General features: G+C 45.5%; 1 protein-coding gene and 1 long non-coding RNA gene across 3 annotated transcripts in view; both read right to left on the minus strand.

Moving 5' to 3' along the window:
* Tnfaip8l3 (TNF alpha induced protein 8 like 3) overlaps positions 1-14,796 on the minus strand; it is a 47,287-nt gene extending 32,491 nt beyond the window's left edge. Inside the window, exons 1-2 of the mRNA XM_059269033.1 lie at positions 14,500-14,796; positions 6,725-6,877 (exon numbers count right to left, since the gene is read on the minus strand). Of these exons, the coding sequence (XP_059125016.1) occupies positions 6,725-6,877; positions 14,500-14,647 (301 nt within the window). The 5' untranslated portion in view covers positions 14,648-14,796. The remainder of the gene's footprint in view (positions 1-6,724; positions 6,878-14,499) is intronic.
* Positions 14,797-15,727: 931 nt separating this feature from the next.
* LOC131915010 (uncharacterized) lies at positions 15,728-22,425 on the minus strand. 2 transcript variants are annotated; one of them, XR_009380242.1, is made up of 4 exons: positions 22,175-22,425; positions 21,330-21,426; positions 20,113-20,377; positions 15,728-16,395 (listed from the first exon to the last, which is right to left on the minus strand). It is a non-coding gene; the product is annotated as an uncharacterized LOC131915010 (long non-coding RNA). The 2 variants fall into 2 exon arrangements; XR_009380241.1 differs by lacking the exon at positions 15,728-16,395 and adding an exon at positions 18,390-18,666.
* Between the last annotated feature and the right edge of the window lie 329 nt (positions 22,426-22,754).

Below are 22,754 nucleotides of genomic sequence, written 5' to 3' on the forward strand. Positions count from 1 at the left end.
GACTTGGTCTGGCCTCATCTCACTCACAGGCTGCACAATTTTGAGATAGTTACTTACACTCTGTGCCTCTATTTCCTTGCCTAGAAAATCAGGCTGTTCCTAGTATTCAACTCAGAAGGAGGGTTAGTTTAAGACTGAATGCCACAGGAATAAGTAACCACATCCCTAAGACATTATAAGGACTTAGGTAAAATTTAAAAATTAAGTACCGTTCTAGGGCTGGACTTTGGGTGGCAAAAACCATCCTCCTGTCTGCCTCTTGTTTTACCTCTTCAGGTCCGCGCTTCTCTCCCCACAGAATCCCTCATGCCAGCCTTCGCTCGCTACCTTTCTTCATTGTATCCCACAGAAACCAAGGAAGCAGGATGCCAAGGCAGCAGCAATAAACAGCTGCAGAAACGGCACCTTCCTCCCGTCCCCAGTTCGATTCCCTATTTTACAGCCTTCCAGCTGAACTGCAGGCCCCACGTTGGGAACAGGGAACACACATGTGCGCTCACCAGTCACAGCACTTCCTGTCTTACACCAACAGTGGCTGCCTCTACCACACGAGAAATAAGCTGGAGGTCTCCCCCAAAGCTGTGTGCCGTGACTAAATTTCTTCCATCTTGGTCTAGCGCAGTTCACAGGACGCATGTTTTACTTCTGAAATAGAATCTAGCAGCCAGCGGCGGCCTCTGTGGTTTCTCTAGTTTAGGCAATATTGGACACCACCGAAGTGCCTCCTTTTCTTCCCAGACAACTGAACTACAAAATCCTGGTTTCTATTAGGGTGTGTCCAGCACTCTCTGTGCTGCCAAGCCTTCCATTTTTATAGTCTGTACGCGGGGAGATTTTTCCATGAACAGTCTCAAATTTATTCCCAAGCAATGATGTCTAAGAAACTCAGTAAGCATTTAACCAAAAAGAACATTTCTGATGGAAAACAAAGGTAGCATATTTTTATGCCTCAACAGAGATGGGAGTGGAAGGGTATGCATTCATCTTCTATGGATTTTGTCCTGTGAGGGGCTGTTAAATGAAGTTTATTCTTTAAATTCTCTTCTTTTTCATTCCTTCTCTACCTCCCTTTCTTCCCTTTCCTCTCTATGGTGTTGGAAATCAAACCCAAGCACTTATTCATGCTAGGCAAGCACTCTACCACCGAGAGACACCCTCAGCCCTATTTTTTCTTACAGACTTACGTAGACTACACCCCAAACACCCACCTACACAGACATTTTATACAAATTCGAGGCCAAGTAACTGAAAAACTAAACACAATTATTTATAGAGTATCTTTCTAGAGATTTAAACGTGGATTAAAGTAGAAGCTAGTGGTAACTGTGGAGGAGAATGAACCCATTAGAGAAAGTGCTAACAGAGAACGTGACAAGGATTTCATTTGGCCGGCAAATGAAAACACAGGTACCATATTTCCTTAAAGAGAAAACTAACGCAGGAAATGGTTTCATATGTACATATTCATACACACTATTTCAGAAACTTCCCATGAGAACAAATCCTCCACTACATTCTGCTGGGACTGCCCAGTTTCACAGATTCAGTTTGGAGTAAGTCCTTCCTCCACCTGGCATGCTGCAGACAGTATGCTTCTTCTCTCCCTTTCCCTCACCCCTTCTTCTACAGATATGGATCCCAAAAGAAATTCAAAACCCAAATCAAACTAAACCAGCCCTCCCCCTGCCAACTTCTGCGGTCTGCTTCCTGGAGAAACAACCCACTACCCACGCACACATACATGACTCTATCTACCCAGCCATCTAGCAACCTGCCACTGCGTTTAGGGCACATAGGTGGTCTGGGGGTGGGTGATACTGATGAAAAGGAACCAGTTCTAACTCTTAGGGAGCTCGCGAATAGAACAGCCCCGTACAGGAACAATCATAAAATATTGACTATTGTGGCCAGTGCTAAGGAAGACTACAAAAGAGACAGCCAGGGATGTAATCTCCGGCAAGAGAAATCTAGAATCTTCACACACTATAGCCATCAGGATCTCTAACATGCTTCCCCCATGCAGTGTCCAACCCTGGGCGACAGAACAGACTGTTGTCTCTCTTCACAATTCCTCGTCATTTCTAACAGAGTCCAAGACAGTGCAGAAATAGCCCAACACTGTAAACAAAGCCTAAGACAACACAGTCAACAGCACTACTGTATAAGGAAGGCTTCTGCCACTGGCCGGGCCTTCAGTGTAAAGCTCCCGGGAAGTCCCTCCAGATGCTCAGATGTCTATTAAAACTTCATCCATAGAATCTGAGGATATGCAGAAATACAAGACAAGTTCCTGACCATCAAAGAGCTACAGCTCATTGTGTGGGCAGGACAGAAACCAGTTCAGGCTTCAAAAACAGGAACAAGAAAAGGAACTTGACCAACAGCCAAATGGTACAGCATGCCTAGGCCATCTCTGCCTTCAGCTGGCCGGTTCACTCATCATTAATCTGTCAGCAAAGAGTAGTTAACAGCCTCCACCATTAACCCAACACTGGGAACCAGCAGACCCCCTAACACTCACAAACAAACGCACCTGCAGAGTTTCCTTTACATCCAAAGAAAAGATCTTTCAAACAAAACATCGCTGTCAAGTGCCTGAAGGAACATGGTTCTGGAGAACACTGGCGGGGTCCAGAGTCAGTCCCCAGCATTTCTTAGCCTCAACCCACGCGCTCTCAGCCCAGGCCAGCACTGTCTCCCTTCCGTCTCCCTTCCCTGCTCTGGTGCCATCTGTAACTACCTTCTGCTGCTGCCCCTCAGTGCCATTTTCGTCCCCCTCTGTGTCCTGCATCCCTGCCACCACCCTCTCCAGTGTTGGGTTCATTCTCTGAAAGCAGAGTCTCAGTAATCCCTGCCTTTCTTCATCTCCGCAAGAAGGGATGTCTGGAGATGGCTTTCTGGTGGCCATGCCTCTGTCCAACACTCATGGGACACCCCTTCCCAAGTTTTCAAGACTTTCTAGTTAGTCTGCCCTGGACTGACTTTGTTTTATTTCCTGTGAACTCCCAGAATCCCAGCTGCCTCCCTGTTGACCTGTTCCTCTGCTCAAACTATCTAGCTCCTGGAGTGTCTGTCTCCTCCTGACAATTTACTGCATCTATCTATTGCTCATTACACGGACCGAGCTGAGGAGCCAGCGAGATGGTAAAGGCACTTGGGACCTGCCATTTTCCCAGTCCTTTTTTTCTCTAGAAGCAACCATCCCCCACACAGACTCCATCACATGGAAATGCTTTTCTGCAGCACCTCCTCAGGTACAATCAGCCTGACTCTCCTGGACCAGGGAGTCGGGGGTTTAAGAAGCCCTTTGCCTTTGGCTGAGTAGACAGACTCTCTGGGTTTTCCAAGCCAGAAAGGAAAAGACTGATATCGCTAATGCTACTCCCCTGCCGCTTCTTAGGAACGATTCTCGTTCCCTTTAGAATTAATACATCAAGCCTAGGATTTCTGAGCGATGGATGATAGATTTGCCCACCGGAAGACTGCCAAGTTGAGTCTCGGGAGCAAATCCAGTGTTCCATAATCTCTGCTGCTTTCCTAATCACAGACGGAACCACAAAATGACAGAAAAGCAGGAGGGATGCAGACAGCAGGCTGACATACAAACATCACCCTGTGCCTCCTGGAGGGGGATTTCTACAAATATCACCCTCAAACCTCTTCTCCCCAACCCTCCCGAGCCCAGGGTGTCTGTTACTCAATGAGTCTACGCCGAATAAAATGGGAGGAGCTTTTGAAGTGTCTCTCTTAAACCTGTAAAAGGCAAGAAGTCTACAGAAACTGCCTCGCTCCTTGCTGAGAGGTGACCACCACGGGCAAGTTCAAGAAGGACATGAATACCTCCTGTATCTCCTGCCGCCTGGGCAGTGGTGAGAGGTTTATGGGGTGAGACCCGCGCTGGGAGGAGACTGCCACCCCTTTTCCATTTGGAGTAGCACAACACGTGGGAGCTCCCATCTCTACATCCGCAGGTGGACTGGCTGAGGTGGCCTCTGCCTTTTACAATGACCCCTAGAGCCAAGGAGAAGACAGTGAAAGCAGGAGGTCACCATGTCCCCATCATGATGAGCTCGAAGGGGAGTGGAGGTGAGGAGTAAACTAAAAATCCCCCCTGCACTCACGTGTAAGCTGAGAAGACAATTCAAAATCCCATCAGCTAATCAGTGGAATCATGACAATTATATTGAATATATATATATAGAATACACACACAAATATATATATGTATAATTATATATATACATGCCTTGCAATTTTTACTCTACAAGGCACTAGGATCAATTATTTAATGAGGTCCTTAGAGATAACTCAGTTGGGTAAAGTGACAGCTGCCATTTACTGAAATGGCCAAGAACACTTTCCAGGTGTTATTTGCTAAGGTGGGAAGAGAAGTAACTCGCCCCGAGGGTGACACGAAGGTCTTTCTCATTCTGGAGTTTATTTTCTTGACCTTATCAAGGACATCTTACGTGCAGAGGAGGTGGCAGTCCTTACAGCTCAACTCCTACAAAGCAGGCATGTGTGTGTGCACAGGAGCTCACTCTGCCGTCTTTCCCAGTTACAGGCTCCCACCTGGAGGAGATCCACTTTCTCCTTAGGACGAAGGTCAGCCTCCATGGGTGAGTGTCTGACACTGAAGTTGTTCCTGACTCTGCAAAAACACTGTCCGTTTGACAGGATGCAAGTAAAGCGAGATGGAGAAACAACACTAATTCTGGAGCTCTGTCACAAAGGGGAACACTTTCAGACTGAAAATAATGAGTGAGACTAAATGCCATTTGGCATAATGGCTCATGACATTAAAATAAATGTTCAAGTCGTGAGATTCGAGCACACAAGGAAAGAAGAAGTGACTGCAGGAAACAGTAAGGTGCAAACAAATGGCGACAGCTTGTGGGAGCTGGCTGCCCTACTGTTCAAGGCGCATCTGACCCGAGTGATGATGCGCGCTGCTACCATGCAGTGGCCTCCTCACACAAACTGTCAGTCACTTGGACAGAGCTCAGAACTGCAGCAGGTCGGGGTGGTGGGGCATACCAGCATGTACATGTACACTTTCTCTCTCTTTTCCATTGACTGCCAAGAGCCCTGGAGTCTCCCCTGCCCCCTCCTCCTTTTTAAGGAATTTCCCTGCCTCCCCCATCCCGCCCCCCCTCCCCTATCTTCCACCCACAGAATAAGTTGGTGGACCGTGGCAAAGTTACCGAGATTGCTGAAGTGCCCGTGACAACATGTCTGGCGTCCGTCTACTCTAAGCTCTGGAAATATACTTAGATACTCACAGATACCTATTAAATACTCCTATTGGATTACATGATTAGAGAAGATCCAAAAGCCACCTGTGAAGCAAAATCTTGAGCCTTAAAGTCACAGAAACACACATGCATGCAAAAGGTTGGCGTGTAGGAACGACATCCACACATACTACACCGAGCAGGAGCCCCCTCACACAGCTATTGGAATCCTCACGCACCTCCCTTTCTGCCTACCCTGCCCCTGAAACCTCCGCACTCTAAGTTGTGGACCATAGCCACCCTCTTAGGAGTAAGCACCAGCTCAGAAAGGTAAGTTCCAGGGCCCATGGCGAGGACTCTGAACAAGCCCTTTATTGAACCTCGACCTCTGCAAAATGGATTTAAAAAAATTAAAAACAAACGAGAACAACCCCCCCGCCCCAGCCCCCCAGCTAGAGGTCATCCTACCCTGATTCCTAAACATGTGTTTCCTACACCCACGCCTGATCTAACAGGCCTTCCACCAATCGGTCCCCACTCTTGGCACTCCAACATGCCTTGAAAAGTGTGAAGATTGTGTATAGGTTTGTGCGAGGAGGCTCCCAGCAGGCAGTCACAGTCTGTGCGGCAAGCAAACTTTCAGGGCTGTGCTAGGTGCACAGAACTATGCTTGCAGATAGAAAGTGAGAGATCCCGAGCCTGGCCCCCCGGGTGAGGGCCGGGAGGGGCCGAGCTGGCTGGTGGAGGTAGGCTAAGCCTGGTGGAAAATAGACCCACGGTCGTGGGCAGCTTCCTCCTGTTGCTCAGTACTGGGAAAAGGCGGAGGAGGACATTCATTTCTCTCCTAATAAGCAACCACCTATCCTATCGCTTCCATAACTATTGATTATGAATAGCCCGTGGCGCCTCTTAAAGGGGAAGGCCAGCTCTGCTTGTCACGGACCCCTCGTCCAGGGCCCTCCACCGCTAGCCACGCCGCCGCAGGGATGGGCTAACACTTCTGCTCCGACTTGCCCAGCAGTCTCAAGAACCGCAGACACAAGCCGAGCCAAGAGTCCTGAGTTCTACCCACGGGTCTTTTCTTCCCACCGACTCTGAAGCATGCATGACCTCACAGCCCCCAGGATGGAGGACCCGGCAACACACGGAAAGTTACTTCAAAAGGGTTGCGCCGGTTTCCGCAGAAAACTACGAGACTCAGATTTCTTGAGCCCTCCCCCACCCCACCCGGCAGTGCGCCTCAAGGCCGCCGCTGAAGACCCCGCCACAGTGCGATCCATGGGCAAATGTCCCTCCCGTGCCTCCGATGCACCTAAGTGCAGTGGGGTAGGAGGATGCCCCAAAGCCAGTTCCCAGTCTCGGTCTGGAAGAGCTCAGGCTGCTAGGGGACCGGCCTCCTGCCCCGCAGTTCCGAGAAATACTCTCTATTTGCTATGCTGGCCTCCCCTCCTCTCCAACCCAGCCCTCCCGGCAGGGTTGCCCCTCGCTACCTGCAGCAGTCACAGGCTCGCCCTCGCTCTGCTCTCCAGAATCTGAATCCATACTGTGGGCTTCCGCCCGCCCGCGCATCCACCACCGCCCGCCTGCGGGGCGCTGGGGCCGGCGTCCCGGCTCGGGTGGCCGCGCGGCACACTCGGTATGGGCTGCAAAGAGTCTGGAGCCGGGACCGTGCAGAGTGGGCAGTGTGTGGCCAGACACTAGGGCCAGGGGGCGGCTCCGCAGAGGCCAAGCCTGCTCCTGTGGCCCGCCCGCCGCCCGCCCGTGCTTGCACGCCAGGGTAGTGGGGCGGGGGGGGGGGGGGGGAGCAGGAGGGGGACGGGAATGGTAGGACGCGAGGGAGGGGGAGGAGGAGTGTCCAGTGCCCCACGGCTCCTGGCTGGGATTAAGTAGCCTGGGTTCTTCTACACCCAGAGACCTGGAATGGGAGCTTGGCGAGGTGGTGCGGGTCCTGGAAGTCAGAAGTCCCTTTCTTTGGGTGTGGCAAAGTTTGCAAGATTCTTCAGTGAAAAATCACTTCTGATCATTAAAAAAGGAGTTATTGTTAGGGTTTAGGGTTGTGAGGCTGCACGCGTTTTAGTACAACTTCCCCCCTTAGACACTTGAGTGAAATCTCCGTGTGTCTGTTTCCGTGGAAAAGTGGGCGAATGGTCTTGCAGGAATATTTTGGGATGTATAATGCCGGTTCACTGGTAAGGAAGCAAGCAGCGGGCCTTACACCTAGTGAGGGAGTAAACAACTAGTCAGGTAGAGATAACTCCTGCAGTTCCCAGTTCTTACTCTTCTAGGCGTGGGCGTGGCCTGTCGAGCTGGTTCTGAGAGCTGGGTGAGGGCCCAGCCTGAGTTGGCCTGGAAGGCTGGACCCACCCTGCCAATCATGCTCCAGTGCCAATTTTTGCCTCCAGCTCAAGAGGCATGAATTGATTTTTAAAACGTTTTTTTTCTGGGGAGGCGGCTGGGGGTAAGAACGCTTGGTGTTCAAGCATGGGGAACTGAATTAAAACGCCCTGCGTGGCCTCCACAGGTGCCTGTAACCCCATGAAGAGCAGCCACAGGAGGATGGGACTCGCTGGCTGTCAGCCTAGCTCTAGGTTCAATTAGAGATCCTATCTGAAGGGAGTGAGGTGAAAGAGAATGATGGACACCTGGTGTCCTCCTCTGGCCTGGAAGCTGAGGAGGAACCTTTTCTTGCTGATGGGATTAAATGCAAAGCACTAAACTTTTTCAACATCCCCTTTCATTTTCTTTTTTTAAAAAGTTAATTTATTATCTAATCAAGAGACCAAGCCATGGAGGAGAAGCACTGAGCAGGAAAGCCGTTGTTAATTTCTGAGCACGCGCGGGCTTTCATTGTATTCCTCCTCTATTATAGGCTTGAAAATTCACATAACCTCAAGCCTGCTTTTCTTGAGTCTAAACTGCCTACAGCGATCGCCAACTATTGACCCGAGAGAAAAGAAATCAGGAAGAAAACGCCCACTTAGAGGTGCCGGATTCCCAGTGTGTCCTCCGAGCACTCATTTCTTGGTCGAACCATTTGAAATTGCATTTTGGAGATGGGAAACACAGTTGAAATTTGGCTCTTGTATCCATTCAACCTACAGTCAAGCCCATTTTACAAATGCAGAATCTGGGTCTCAGCTCCAGTAAGAACACGAGAGAGAAATCTAATCAAGGCTGTGTGGAGTGGACAGCTGCTACTTTCTGTTGTGGTCCAGTGGTACAGGCAAGCTTTGGCTTCTCATCTAGCTGGTAACTAGCTCATTTAGGGAGAGGTAGACCTCACAGAACATCATTACAGCTCTACTTTATGTTCTAGGGGAAAGTTTTCTGGAAGACTAGACTCATTAGCCTCAGTGATGAAAGTTGGCTTTGATGAAATGCTGGGGGGGGGAGCCCCTATATAAGAAGTGTACTCTTGGGCAAACGGCCCAGCCTCCCTCAGTCTCCTCTTGTATCGGCATCTCCTTCACAGTCCCCTGTGAAGGAGTAAAAGTGGTGGGTGTGGAAGCAACTGCCCAATGCTGGTACAGTGTTAATGCTTGATAAGGGGAAGAACATAAATTCTTTGGTCTAATGGGTCTCATGTAGAAAAAGGTAAAAACAAAACCCTATTTTAAAATAAAAATCAAAAGGGAATGGAAGATTGGGTCCAAGTGAATGCTCAGAAAAGAAACGACTGCGTCATTTTTTAAAGTTTGCTGTGCCAGATCTGACAGCTCACACCCATAATCCCAGCACTGGGAGGCTGAGACAGGACTGCTGGCCACAAGTTCAAGGCCAGCCTGGGCTGCATAGTGAGTTACACGTCAGACTGTCCTGAAGGGTGAGACCCTGCCTCAAAAAAAAAAAAGAGTAAAGAATTTTTACAAGTTTGCTGTAGCCACTTCACAGAGGAAAACTGGATGACGACTTCCCACAGCGGAGTGCACTGGGCTGAAGGCATTTGGAATGGGGAGCCTGTGGCTAAAGGTAGACTGCCTGCTAAGCATGTCTCAGATTCTGAGTTCAGTCCCCAGCACCACACACACACACACACACACACACACACACACACACACACACACACAGCATCTCTAAATACGAGTTGTTCTCTGTACCTTATACTTTGTTTCCTTATACTTGGTAGGTCTATTTTTGTTTCTATTTATTTGTTTGGATATGTTTCGTGGACAGGTGCCCTATGAGAGTTATGCAGATACAATCAATGTCCAAGAGCAAAATTTTAACAGGAACTTTCTCGTGTTGAGAGCAGCAGAACAGTCCTGGGAACACGAATTCCCGACACTTATCTGCCCGCCGGTCACCAGACCTCCTCGGAATACCAGCCTATATGAACTCAGAGATAAGTGCTTGGGGGTGCAGAGAAGGAAGAGCTATCAGAGTACCCTGAAAAGTGCAGGAGGTAAATCTTTACATAGTAATCCCCATTCAGTTAGCTGTTCCCAGCCCCCTATTTCTGCGGAATGAGACAGATGTAGAATGAAATATTGTATGCAATTAAACAACGGAAGCTAGAGATCCAAACTAAATAATGTCTTCACTCTAGTCTCCTATGATGTGCAATGTGTCATCGTCGTGGGACAGACAAAGGGAACTGATTGCTGGCATTCTGGTGTAAAGAGAAATGTTAATAGAACACCATTATCTGTGCCCCCATATGAAAAGCCATGCCAGAGAAACCCTTAAAATAATATCTCATGACCATCACCCCATGAAGACAGTGAAATCCAAGGTGTGATTTTTCTCTTTACAAACCCATCCTGGCATTTTTTTTTTCCTTACCAAAAAATAAAAGTCTTTGGGAACTGAAGGGGACTAGATTCCAGTAGTGCCTTTGTGTATTTTTAGAAGAACAGCATCACTCTGGAGACTTGAGTCTAGAGTCGGAGCATTACAAACCACCTCCCTCCGTGTTTCCACTTCATCTTTGGCTCCTGACAGCTCTTAAGACAGGGGAATGTCTAATTCCCATTGGCCATTTCTTAACGTTGGCAACAGAATTGTTCACTTTTTTTTTTTTTAAATAGAAACTGCCTATCTGCTGGGAAAATATCTATCTATCTGTAAGGTGTCAAGAAATAGAAAGTAAAGCAGATCCATTTCTGCTGTGGCAATACTACTCCTTTAAGCTGAGCCAGGGCTGTGACTCATCGGCCTGTCTCCTCTTGTGGGATGGGAAGGGAGTGTCTGCAAACCTCTTCACAGCAGAAGGGAGGGAGGCTTCAAGGAAGGTGGTTCCTAATGCTCCGACTCCAGATTCAAGTGCACTTTTCTCTGGGCTGAGGTGGCCTTGACCCAGAAGACGAGGAGTTGTCCAAGACAGCCTCATTATTAACAACTTATCTCAAGGTAGGCAGAAGGTGGCTTCTGCCAGAACCATCATGACTCCATTGGAGCTGCTGCTTGAAGGTAGTTTTGTCTTGATCTAACAGGACAAGGGGCTGGAAGACAGCCTAGCAAGAAGAGAGGGGCGTTTCACGTTTTTTTCTTTCCAGCAAAAATAGGCTTTTACAAATCCCACCCCTTCTTTCAAATGCAGGGCACTGTGACTATAGAAACCAGGAAAATATAAATAAGTGAAAAGGAGGAAAATTTTAAAAATCCTTAATAATTCCACTAGTTGTAGTCCCTGCTAATGGACTGTGATGGTTGATCAAACGGTCAACACACAAGAGAAAAGAGCCTCAGTTGGAGATTTGGCTCCATCAGATTGGCCTGTGGACGCGTCCGTGGAGAATTTTCTTGATTGCTAATTGATGCAGGAAGAGCAAGCTTACTGTCCCATCCCTAGGCAAGGGGCAGGGGCTGTATAAGAACAGTGGTTGGGCTTGAGCCTGGGAGGAATCCAGTAAGCAGGGTTCCTCCGTGGTTTCTGCTGCAAGCCCCTAGCCTACCGAAGTTCCTGCCGTGACCATGCGATGAAGTAAGCTCCTTTTCCTCTCAAGTGGCTTTTCGTCATGGTGCTTCTTACAGTGGCAGAAAGCAAACTGGAGTGTGTATCTTTTGAAATTTTCTCCTTGTTGTCTCTACAGCATTCTGCTTTTGTAGGCTTGTTTGTTTTCTTTTTCTTTCATTTTTTTTAAGCTGGCAGAAGACTGAAGGGGGTGGTGGGGCAAGAAAATGAGTATCAAATGCATTCTTCCCAGCCCTCTATCCCTGAACCTTGACTTTCTGATGGCAGCTGTGTCTCCTCTGTGACCCCCATCTTTTATCAGGTGATCCCAGCAGCTAGGTCGCTGTCACAGCATCTCCTGTCTTAGGGACCTCCAGCACAGAGTGGCAATAGTTGCCTGCTGCAACTAATGTTCAGATTGTCTCTCTGATTGTGTGACTTCTTCGCTCTCCCATTACCTGTGCAACAGAGTCCCCAAATTACTTCACCTTCTTTGAAAATAGATAAAATGCTTTCCTAGTTTGACTGACTTCATTAGGACCTAGTCATAAGAATAATGATTCCGGTATGCTCATGGGCAGAGATATTGTGGGAGGCTGGAGCTCTAGATCTTTAGGATTCCTTTGGATTCACACTTCAAATACTACTGCAGATGTGGGAAATCCTCCTATAGCCAAGAATATCACATTCATTTTCATTAAGACATTATCCGGGGCTGGAAAGATGGCTTAGTAGTTAAAAGCATGGACTGCTCTTGCAGAGCACCTGAATTTGGTCCCCAGCGTTGATACCCATTGAAGCACAGGAGAAATTGCATGTCCAAGTTCTGGGAGTGGCAGGTGAGATTGGAACCCAGAGCTCCTGAGGTTTTCTCGACCAGAAGTCTTCATCTGAAGTTGGCTCCTTCCCCTGGATACGCCTTTAACAACCGTTCTCCATGGTTTATGTTAATCATCCCTCTGATCTATGGAAAGGAAAACTGAATGCCCTAAATTTTCCCGTTTTAATTTTATTATAATTATATGACAAACTAGTTCAATAATGCTTACTTGCTAATTATTATACAGAACAAATGTTGCTTGCCAAGTGTTGTGTGGAACCTTTTATTCTTCTCTTCAAAAATTTTATCCTTAGGAAAGCTAAATACGTGTTCCAATCTGGAAGGCTTCATTTATGTAAGTCTCCGATTTCATAATGTCTATGTTGAATAGAGGGGTGGAGAGCAGAAAAAGGGTGCTCAAGGTCAGTCAGCCTAACCTAGATAGGAAGGAGCACATCTAACACTCGTGTCCCGCCCAGAGTCAGGGGTAGGTAGGACTAGAACCCAGGTCGCTGACCTAGTTTTAATATGCACCATCATATTACCATCCTCCTTTGTGGGCCTTCTGCCGGCCAGCATTGCTCCCAACTTTCAGCTGGCATCACATATTCTTCCTCTAGTGCTGATCTTTCCCCTCGTTTTACCTCAGCTGCCAGCCTGTTTTCAAAAGCAGGGGTTAACCGAGACCTCTTTCCAGAGTCCTTGTCTCTCTCTCCCTCCCTCCCTTCTCTTTCCTGAGTTTTCAAACTGTCCATCCTCCTCTTCAGTCTAGCCTACGTTTTCTTTCCCAAATCTTCCCTTGGCACTGTCCCTTCACTGATCCCTCCCTTTTGATTCAAAGCCAGTCTTTCTGGTGGAAGCCACGAATACTTCTACTGGAAGAAGCTGCTAAGCCCTGGGTCTGAACTCTGGTCGCCGTGAACACTTGGTCGTTCTGAAAAAGGCCGTAAGTTAATATCACAACCTTTTAGCAGGATCCCTGGGACCATCTCTATAGCATTGCCTGGCTTCCTGGCTGCTGATGTGAACATCTTTACACCTCAAATACAACTGTAGATGTGTATTTAGCCTCCTTTAGCAAAAAACATCCCATTTATTTTCATTAAGACGTATTATCCAGGACTGGAGAGATGGCTTAGTAGTTAAGGGCATGAACTGCTCTCACAAGAGCATCTGAATTTGGTTCCCAGCATTCATTATCTGGTGACTCAACCTCCTGTAACTCCAGCTCTAGGGAATCAGATGCCTTCTTCTGGCATGCACAGGCACCTACAGTCACCAATCCCCCCCCCCACACACACACATGCAGTTTTCAAAATATATCATCCATGGAAGTTTTCAGTGCTTCAGCAATTTTCTCCTTTGGCTGTTAGTAACAATCTTAGCTGGGCTTTAGATCTTTGCCAAATTTGTATTATGTAGACATTTACGAGAGGTTGGATTTATTAAAGCTCTTTCAAGATAATGACCTTCTTCAAGTGTGCTAGCCCTCCCCCAGAGCAGAGAGTATTGGCACCATAGTTCCAGTTGGCTTGTGTTCTTCTAGCCTTCTAAATTTTGTTGCTTTACTCAATGTGGATTTTGTCTCAGGCACATAATTGTTGAGACGTCAGGAACTCAGTTTATCTTCCGCATTCCTATAATTCATATATTAATTCCTCTTGATAAATTTGGTTAAATACAGTGATCAGATATTAAAGTTCCATTTGGAAAAAAGTGTACAGGACACCTGCTTTCTCCTTTCACACAAGTGATGCTTCAGCGGCATTACCAAGAAGGGGCATCGCAGGCAGAGGAAAAGGACAGCTTTGGGAACCCAAGAGCACAGTCTGGCGCGTCTTCCTGTCCTCTTGTGTGAAGGGTAAGGTCAGTGTGGTGTGGGCTTTCTTCTTCAGCCCCAAGCAATCTGTCTTTCTAAAGTCCTCATCGTGACCGAAGGCTTTGAGTTCCCAGACTCGTGCTCATAAGGTTTGCTTTCTTAGTTTTATATTCTTCCTACATTGGCAGCCAAAATTCTATCAGATTCTCACACCATTTCTTCCATGAGTCTCTTAATTTTACTTTTTCCTTCCTGTATCCAGCTCCTCATAGCTCTTGACCACGACTTTGAAAAGATGGATTCTTGCATGTTACTAACTAGATTGGAGTGATTCTCCCATCTCAACCTCTAACATGACTGGAGCCATAGATTCAAGCATTTCCACACTGTCACATCACTGGCACTACTCTAACCAGCCTTGTTCTAGTCCAGGGACACCAAACTAAAGCCTATATTTCTTTTTTTGGTTTTTCGAGACAGGGTTTCTCTGTGTAGCTTTGTGCCTTTCCTGGAACTCACTCTGTAGCCCAGGCTGGCCTTGAACTCAGAGATCCACCTGCCTCTGCCTCCCAAGTGCTGGGACTAAAGGCATGCGCCACCACCGCCCGGCTTAAAGCCTATGTTTCTTACCCTAACTTTTTATGAACTGGATATAATTCAACAGCTGCTTGTCTGTCTTGGATCTCTTCAGGTGCCAGTTCTGAGAACCAAATTGTCTGTGTGATCCTGAGTCAGTTCTGATCACGTTCCCTTCCACTAGATGATGAGGGAGGAGATAATCTTGTTTGTAACCCAGAATGCTTTGTGCCCAGGGTCCTTATACATCCTCTAATCCAAAGTTCCCCTTCCAGTGTAAGTGAGTTATGTTTCACTACTTTCATTTGGGTATCTCCCTTGGAAACTTAGGCCTACCTGTACCCTGATACTCTGGTATCTGGCCATTCCCTATCACCCAAAATAACAGAAAGAAGTCAGTATAAACCTCTGGAGAATTTGCCTAGCATAAGCTACCACTGTGTGTACTTTCACTTTGTTTAAAAAATTAATTTGAGGGTCAGGCGGTGGTGGCGCATGCCTTTAGTCCCAGCGCTTGGGAGGCAGAGGCAGAGGCAGATGGATCTTGTAAGTTTGAGGCCAACATAGGCTACAGAGGGAGTTCCAGAAAAGGCTCCAAAGCTACACAGAGAAACCCTATCTCCCAAATAAATAAATAAATAAATAAATAAATAAATAAATAAATAGTTTGATTGGCTTTTTTTGGAGTGACTCCCAATGTTTTTAGACTATTCGTTTCTTTGCAAAGCTTATTGCAGCTATAGCCAAGACCCAGAGCGAAGTCAGGATGAAAGGGTCCCAAGCTACTTGAAAATATTACTGGTAAGTCTCTTCAGCTCTCATTTACTGTCTAGTTGTCTTTCATTACCCCCAAGCTCTGTGAGGCATGAGAACAAGAGGGTGTAGTTGGGCACCACAGCTGGGTGCAATAATTCCTTCCCACACTCTATCGCTCATCTTCCTGCAACCTGGGTGGTTTTCTTCTTACTGAAAAGAAACTCCGGGCCTCTGAAAATAGAAGGGAAAGAAGATCCCTTAAATAACAGTGGGCAGAATGGAGACTAAACCCGCGTTCCTCCTCCAGTGAGGGCCAGCTCTACACAGTCTTATAGAAGTCCAGGGCAGTGAGCTCCAGATACCCTCAAGGTAAATGGCCTCTAGTTAATCCATCAGTGATGACCGACTTCCCATTTCCTGCCTTATGAAAGCACCCACTGGGACATTCTGGGATTACCTCCCTAGAAAATATGTTATCAGGTCTTTATGTCAGGGTCTGTTTCTGACGGAGCCTATCCTAATACAAGTTACAAGAACAAAGCCAAGGAAGGAGAGAAAGGAAAAAGCTCTTAACAAACAGGGATAGTAATGGAAGTGTATCAACACTGAGTCCATTACCAGGGCCCATTGAATCACAAGCATATATAACATACTGCGCTAAAGTAGCAACCATGGTAAAATATATTTCAGAGAGTTCTAGAAGAGCTTTCTACATCAAGAGTCAAAACCAACTGTGAAAACTGAAGTATCTTAAGGAAGAATTCATTGACTACCTGGAAGCTTGAGTTTCCTGAAAGACCCTCCCTTGGTAACAAGGATTTGCTGGATTTTCATTTGAACTGAAGTCATTGCCTTCAAGCTTCAAATATCCTGGCTCCAGAAGTTTGGATTTTTATGGCTCATGTTCTTCATATTAGTTTTTGATTGTATCCCTTTTTTGCTTGCATAATAGAGTTCTTTTTTAAAAGTTCGCCTGCCCACAGAAGCTCCCTTTGCCCCTTGGCCATTTTAATGGCTCTTCTTTTGCCTCATGATCTCATTCCCGGGCTGTGGAAGTCAGCTTTGCATGCAGAATCCCAGGGGCCAGAACTCTGAAATCTGTACTTCTGTTTTGTTTTCAATCCAAATTGATTATTTTTTTCAGTTTTCATCCAGATGTTTAATATCATGTAAACACAGCTTGAAAGTGTCCCTGAACTGCTTGCAGATGTATGCCAGTGAAACACTTTCCAAATTACATATAATGATGCTCTCGGTCTATTTATATCCATGCTATAATCTCTGCCTAGAATTTTAGCTGTGGGATTAAGATGGAAAGAAAGTGAAAAATTCACATGTATGGGAGATTTGTCTATTTGATTAAAGACTCCAGATATTTTGGGAACATTCAGGGATTGACACTATTTCCCACTGAATACTGACATGTCTAGGACCATACCCACCCCACCATTTCTTATGTTGGTTCTTGGCTATAGTCTTAAAAAGGTTTGCAAGGAAGCTAATAGTCTGAAAATATTGGGAGCCACTCAAAAAAGGTCCTATCAAAATAGTGCAGACTAAGTGTCTTAAGAGGCCAGAATTCAGAATTAGAGAGGAAGACTCCAGCTTGCTGTGAAGGCATTCCTTTGTTAGCTGGGGTGTGGAGGGGAGGCAGACCTGGTTTGTCTCTTTTGTAAGTGCATTAATCCAGTCACAAGAGGCCCACCCTCTCCAGGCACCATGGTGAATCCTGTTACTTGGGAAACCAAGGTAGGAGAATCACTTGAATCTAGGAGTTGAGGCCAGCCTGAGCTATGTAGCAAAATATCACCTCAAAAGCAATTCCCCAAAATAGACAAACAAGAACCAGCCTTTCCTCCCAGGCATCTCCATTCCTCTCTGCCAACCATCGAACTTTAGAAAACAGGATCCATCCTCCTGCTGCATCCAACAAACACAGCTCACCACCAAGGATAGACATCACTGCAGGGAAAAGGATGGAGAAATTCCAAGTAAATGGTCCCAAGAAGCAAGCAGGCAAAGCCATTTTAATACCTGACAAAACATACTTCAACCCAAAACTAATCAGAAGAGATAGGGGAGGACACCACATATTCATCAAAGGAAAAATCCACCAAGAGGACAGTGCAATTCTTAACATCTCTGCATCAAACACAAGGCCACCTACCTTCATAAACAGCACTACTACAGCTGGGACCACATATTGATCCTCACACAGTGACAGTGGGTGACTTCAGTACCCCACTCTTGCCAATAGACCAGGTATCTACACAAAAACTAAATAGAAATGCTGGTGTTATAGTGTCATAAGTCAATCAGCAAGTAGCTACAGAATACTTGACTCAAATACAAAAGAATATACTTTCTTTTCAGCACCTTGTGGAACTTTCTCCAAAGCTGGTGACATACTTGGACACAGAGAAAGTCTTAACAGATATAAGAAAATTGTAACAACACCCTGCATGCTGTCTGACCACCACGGATTAAAGCTACATATCAGCAACACAGAAAGCTTACAAACACATGTAAACTGAACAACTCTCTACTGAATGAGAAATGAGTCAAGGCAGAAATTAAGAAAGAAATGAAAGATTTTCTAGAATTGATTGAAAATGAATATACAACATATCGTACCTGTATAATAAAATTGAAGAAAGACATTGAAGAAGATATCAGAAGATGGAAAGATCTCCCATGCTCATGGATTGGTAGGATTAATTTAGTAAAAATGACCATCCTACTAAAAGCAATCTACAGATTCAATGCAATCCCCATCAAAATTCCAACACAATTCTTCACAGAAATCGCAGGACAATTTTAAACTTCATGTGGAAACAGAAAAAAAAAAAGGATAGCTAAAACAAGTCTGAATAATAAAGTAACTCCTGGAGGTATCATCATCCCTGACTTCAAGTTGTACTACAAAGCTATAGAGATGAAAAGCTTCTGTATTGCAGAGGATACCATCATTGGGCAAAGTGGCAGGCTGCAGGATGGGAATAGATCTTCTCCACTTTCACATCTGACAGAGTGGCAGTATCTAAAATATATAAAGAACTAAAAAACAAACTAGACACCAAGAAATCCAATAAACCAATTGAAAAATGGTATATAGAACTACACAGAGAATTCTCCAAAGATGAGGCACAGTGACTGAGAAACACTTAAAGGAATGTCTAACATCCTTAGCCATCAGGGAAATACATACATAAAAACTTTTAAAATTTCATCTTTCACCAGTCAGAATGGTCATAATAATAAAACAATTGACAGGACATGCTGTGGGAATGTGGGGGAGGGGGAACATTTATTCATTGCTAGTGGGAGTGGAAACTTGTACAACCACTGTGGAAATCAGTGTGACAGTTCCTCAGGAAGCTGGGAATAGATCTACCTCAAGATACAGCTCTATCACTGTTGGACATCTACCCAAAGGACTCTACATCCTACTACAGAAACATTTGCTCCTCCATGTTTATTGCTGCTCTCCTCATAATAACCAGAAGTCGGCAACAGCCTAGATGGATAATGAAGCTGTGGAACATTTACACAGTGGGGTATCATTCAGCTGTTAAGAAAAAAAGAAATCATAAAATTCACAGGAAAATGGATGGAGCTAGAAAAAGTCGTGCTGAGCGAGGCAATCTACACCCCAAAAGAAAATATTGCATGTTTTCTTTTATAGGTATATGTGAGCTTTTAAGCAGTATTCGTGCTAGAATCCATGTAACAAGAGAGGTTAGGTACCTAGTCAGGGACTAGAGCGTAGAAGAGGATCTCCCGAGGAAGGGGAAATAGAATATATTGCTATGGAGAGGTGAGGGGGAAATGGGACCGGAGGACTAAATGGGGAGGAGGGAGAGGGAGAGAATGTGGGGATGGATAACTAACATGAAGGGAACTTTTATAGGCCATATGGAAACCTGCTACTGTAGAAGATTCCTAAGATATGTACATATATAAAAAAATCTGAATAGAATCACGAAATAATGGGGAGACCATGCCCCAACTAGACATCTTATCCCACCAATTAAGACCTCCAGTGACAGGAATGGATTATGTATTGTTGAGTTGTTGGCCAAAGGGGTCCCATGGGAACCCCAAACATCTTGGGCTACTCTCCACAAACTGATAGAAGGGTTCTATTGGTAAAGATTGCGCTCACATAGCTCATTGGACACTGAGAATTTGAGCTGATGCCTCACTACAGTCTTCGTTCCTACTGACGTGTGTGTGTGTGTGTGTGTGTGTGTGTGTGTGTGTGTGTGTGTGTGTGTGGTATTGGAAGGTACTCTGCATGCTACCATAGGAGAAAGGGAACTGTCAATCCACCCTACAGACCCCGTGACCTACAACTTTGACCTGCCTGCGAGATGAGCTGGTATACTAGTGGTACTGATATGATAGGAGTAACAAGCCACTCTCTGGTTAGATTTAAGGTCCACTCCATGAGATGGAGCCAGGCCCAACACTGGTAGAGTGGCCAAGAACCTGAGACTGGATAGATCATGGGCCTCACAGAAAGCTAAATACTATTGTTCTATTAAAGGAACACAGCAATAAAGTGACTCCTAATGACATTCTGCTGTACCCGTAGATTAGTGCCATGCTTATCCATCATCAGAGAAAGTTCTTCTTGCAGTAGATTGGAACTAAAACAGAGACCCACAGTGTGCAGAGAGTGAGAGACTTTGGCATGAACCATGTCATAAATAGGATGTCTTTATTCTACCCCTCCCCTCAGGGATCAGGGCTCTATGCAGAAGAGGAAGTGGAAAGATTTTAGGGCCAGAGGTGATGGATGACTCCAAGGAAACTCTTTTAGACACAGCAGGACTGATGCACATATGAACTCAGAGAGACTATGGCAGCATGCACAAGGCCTGCAATGTCTCAATACTGCAAGGAAGAAGTGGACGTAGGGTCCCTTCCCTAACCAAGAAGATCTCTGCAACTGATACCTGTTGGGAAAAAAAATAGTTTTCTCCAATGGAGTCACACCAGGTATACTAACCATGCTTCTTGGTAGGCCCCATGTCCAGGAGTAGTTAGCCAACACAAAAATGAACTCAATGGTACTTTTGGAAATGGACTGGGACTCTTGTGATGAGGACATCTCTGCATCATATGATGTTGGAGTATGAGCATTTTACACCAGACGATGTGGACAGGTGTTGGACCAGATGTTCACTAGATTTCTTTCCCTCTCCCCGAAACTCTGCCAATATCTTTTCCTAAAATTTCTTTTGTTGCTTTGCTGTAGAATAGGTGTCAGGATGCTGAAAATTCAAATATGAGAGGAATCTCAGGGAAATTATGTTACTAGGAAACCAGAAAGCCTTGGCATTCATTCAGGAGAATTTATTCTGCTACCATATACTGTTCCTGAAGTCCTGCCAAACCAAATTCTTCGTCTGTGGCCGGTCTTTGTAAGCTGGTTTCCCTCTCCAAATAGCCAAGGCTCAACACTTCTGAGTACCAAAGCTACTGGTTAGTAATTTTTTGTCCTGTTCTAGTGCACTTATTATTCTAAATAAAAGTGTGAATTTATTCTGAATCTTTGGAGCTCTGTTGCCTAAATATATAAAATGTTTAGTCCAAGTTTTTCAACCTTAGCACAATAGCATTGTGAATAGACAGCTCTTTGTCATGAGGCTGCCCTGTGCACTGCAGGCTGTTTTAGAAGCATCTTTGGTCTCTACTTACTAGAGTCCAGGGGTACCTCCCAGTTTTGACAACCAAAAATGCCTAAATAAAAACCCTGGGAGTAAATCATCCAGATGTTGTTAACCTAATAACGACCCAAGCTGTGTCAGAAGCCCACCCTTTCTGATTTTATCACCTGGACCTGGAGATAGGGACCTCATGAAATTAATATCAAGGACCAGAAGCCAAATGACCTATGTTCAAATTCTGAGTCTCTTTTCTTCAACTTACTTACCTCTCTAAGCTTTAGTTTCTCTATCTGTGAAATGGGACAATGACAATACCGTACTGGTTAAGAGAATGAAATCAGCTAACAGTTTATCACAGTACTACTGAAGAGTACCATTCATATGACTTATTACTGTTATTAACCCCCCTCCCCCCGCAAGCTGGGATGAAAATGGTCATTTATTCCTTGGCATGCAACTTAACCTGAAAGCATTCTGTATTGAACACATAGACTAACTACTCTAACTAACAACTCTGAGGCTTAAAGGCTGAACACAATGGTTTATTCTCGCCTACCTAATGGTCCAGGTGTTTCTAGTGGAGCAACTGTCCTGAGGAGCTCTTCTCCAAGCAGACTTGGGGACCTGCTAGCTCCGCCACTCCAGCATCTTTCCTAAAATGCAAATGCTCTAAAGATTAGACGAAATTGAGAAGTAATCTACTTTCACACTGCCTTGGGGATTCAAAGTGATGGTTAACTTGTCTTGAGTGTCTACAGTAAAGAAATGTTTAATGAAATGTGTTTTGATAAATCAATTTTCAATTTTGATTTTTTTTTAATCCTATCAGCTATTAAAATGCAGTGGAAGAAGCCTGCTCTGGGAAATGTGAGTGTTGGTTTGGAAAAGAAAAATGATATAGTTAAACTGTATTTCAGGAAGGGCTGTGGTGATACTTTGAGGGCTAGTTTGTAAAGCTGAATGATTAGACCAAGGAGGAAGAGCTTGCTGTCACACTCTAAGTGAGTGAAGAACCGGACTGATCAGGGACAATTCAGTAAACATATGTAATTTTCATTTGTTAATTATATCTCCATATAGTAGGACCAAAATAACAGAGAACTCAAAGGAAGTAGGATCAGTGGTAGAACACTTTGCTGACATATGCCAGGTCATGGATCTGATCCCTAGGACTACAAAACACAGAACAGAGACAAGAGGCATTAAGGGACAGAGTTATAAATGGCGAGGGAAGGGAAAGTGTCAGTATTGTCAGCTGGTGTGACAGAGAGCTTAGCTGGAAGAGGAAGCCTGGAGGTCTGGAGAAAGCTGCGGAGGCTGGCAGGTGAGATCATCAAGGGACTGACTTGAAAAAGGAGGACAGGAAAAGAAGTACAGGGTGGATTCCAGAGAGCAGCCCACCTGGGAGGGTTTGGAGAAGAACACGAGAAGAACGAGGGAGTTCAGATCTGTGCCTGACCCAGAAGCTGGGGATGAGGGAGGGTAGACAAGAGGGACGTGGCAGATGCTGCATGAGTCTTCACGGAGTCAAAAGAAAGAGCTACCGTTGGACATACTGTAATAGTGGTTGTCTAAAGAAAGAGCTACCGTTGGACATACTGTAATAGTGGTTGTCTAAAGAAAGAGCTACCGTTGGACATACTGTAACAGTGGTTCTCAACCTTAGGGGGGTGTTGAATGACTCTTTCACAGGGGTCACCTAAAACCCTTGGAAAACACATTTTTTTAAAAAAAAATTGATATTTACATTGCAATTAATAACAGTAGCAAAATTGCAGTTATGAAGTAGCAATGAAAATCATTGTGTGGTTGGGGGTCACCACAACCTGAGGAACTGTATTAAGGGGTCGCAGCATTAGGAAGGTTGAGAACCACGACCCTTTAAGATGAGAACCATCATCATCTCAAGGTTTGCGAGGGCACCAAGGCAGTCATCGCTCTGGGAGCTTTAGCTGGATGGACCGGGAAGGACTTGAGAGGA

Source organism: Peromyscus eremicus, chromosome 7 (genome assembly GCF_949786415.1).
Source record: "Peromyscus eremicus chromosome 7, PerEre_H2_v1, whole genome shotgun sequence".
NCBI lineage: Eukaryota > Metazoa > Chordata > Mammalia > Rodentia > Cricetidae > Peromyscus > Peromyscus eremicus.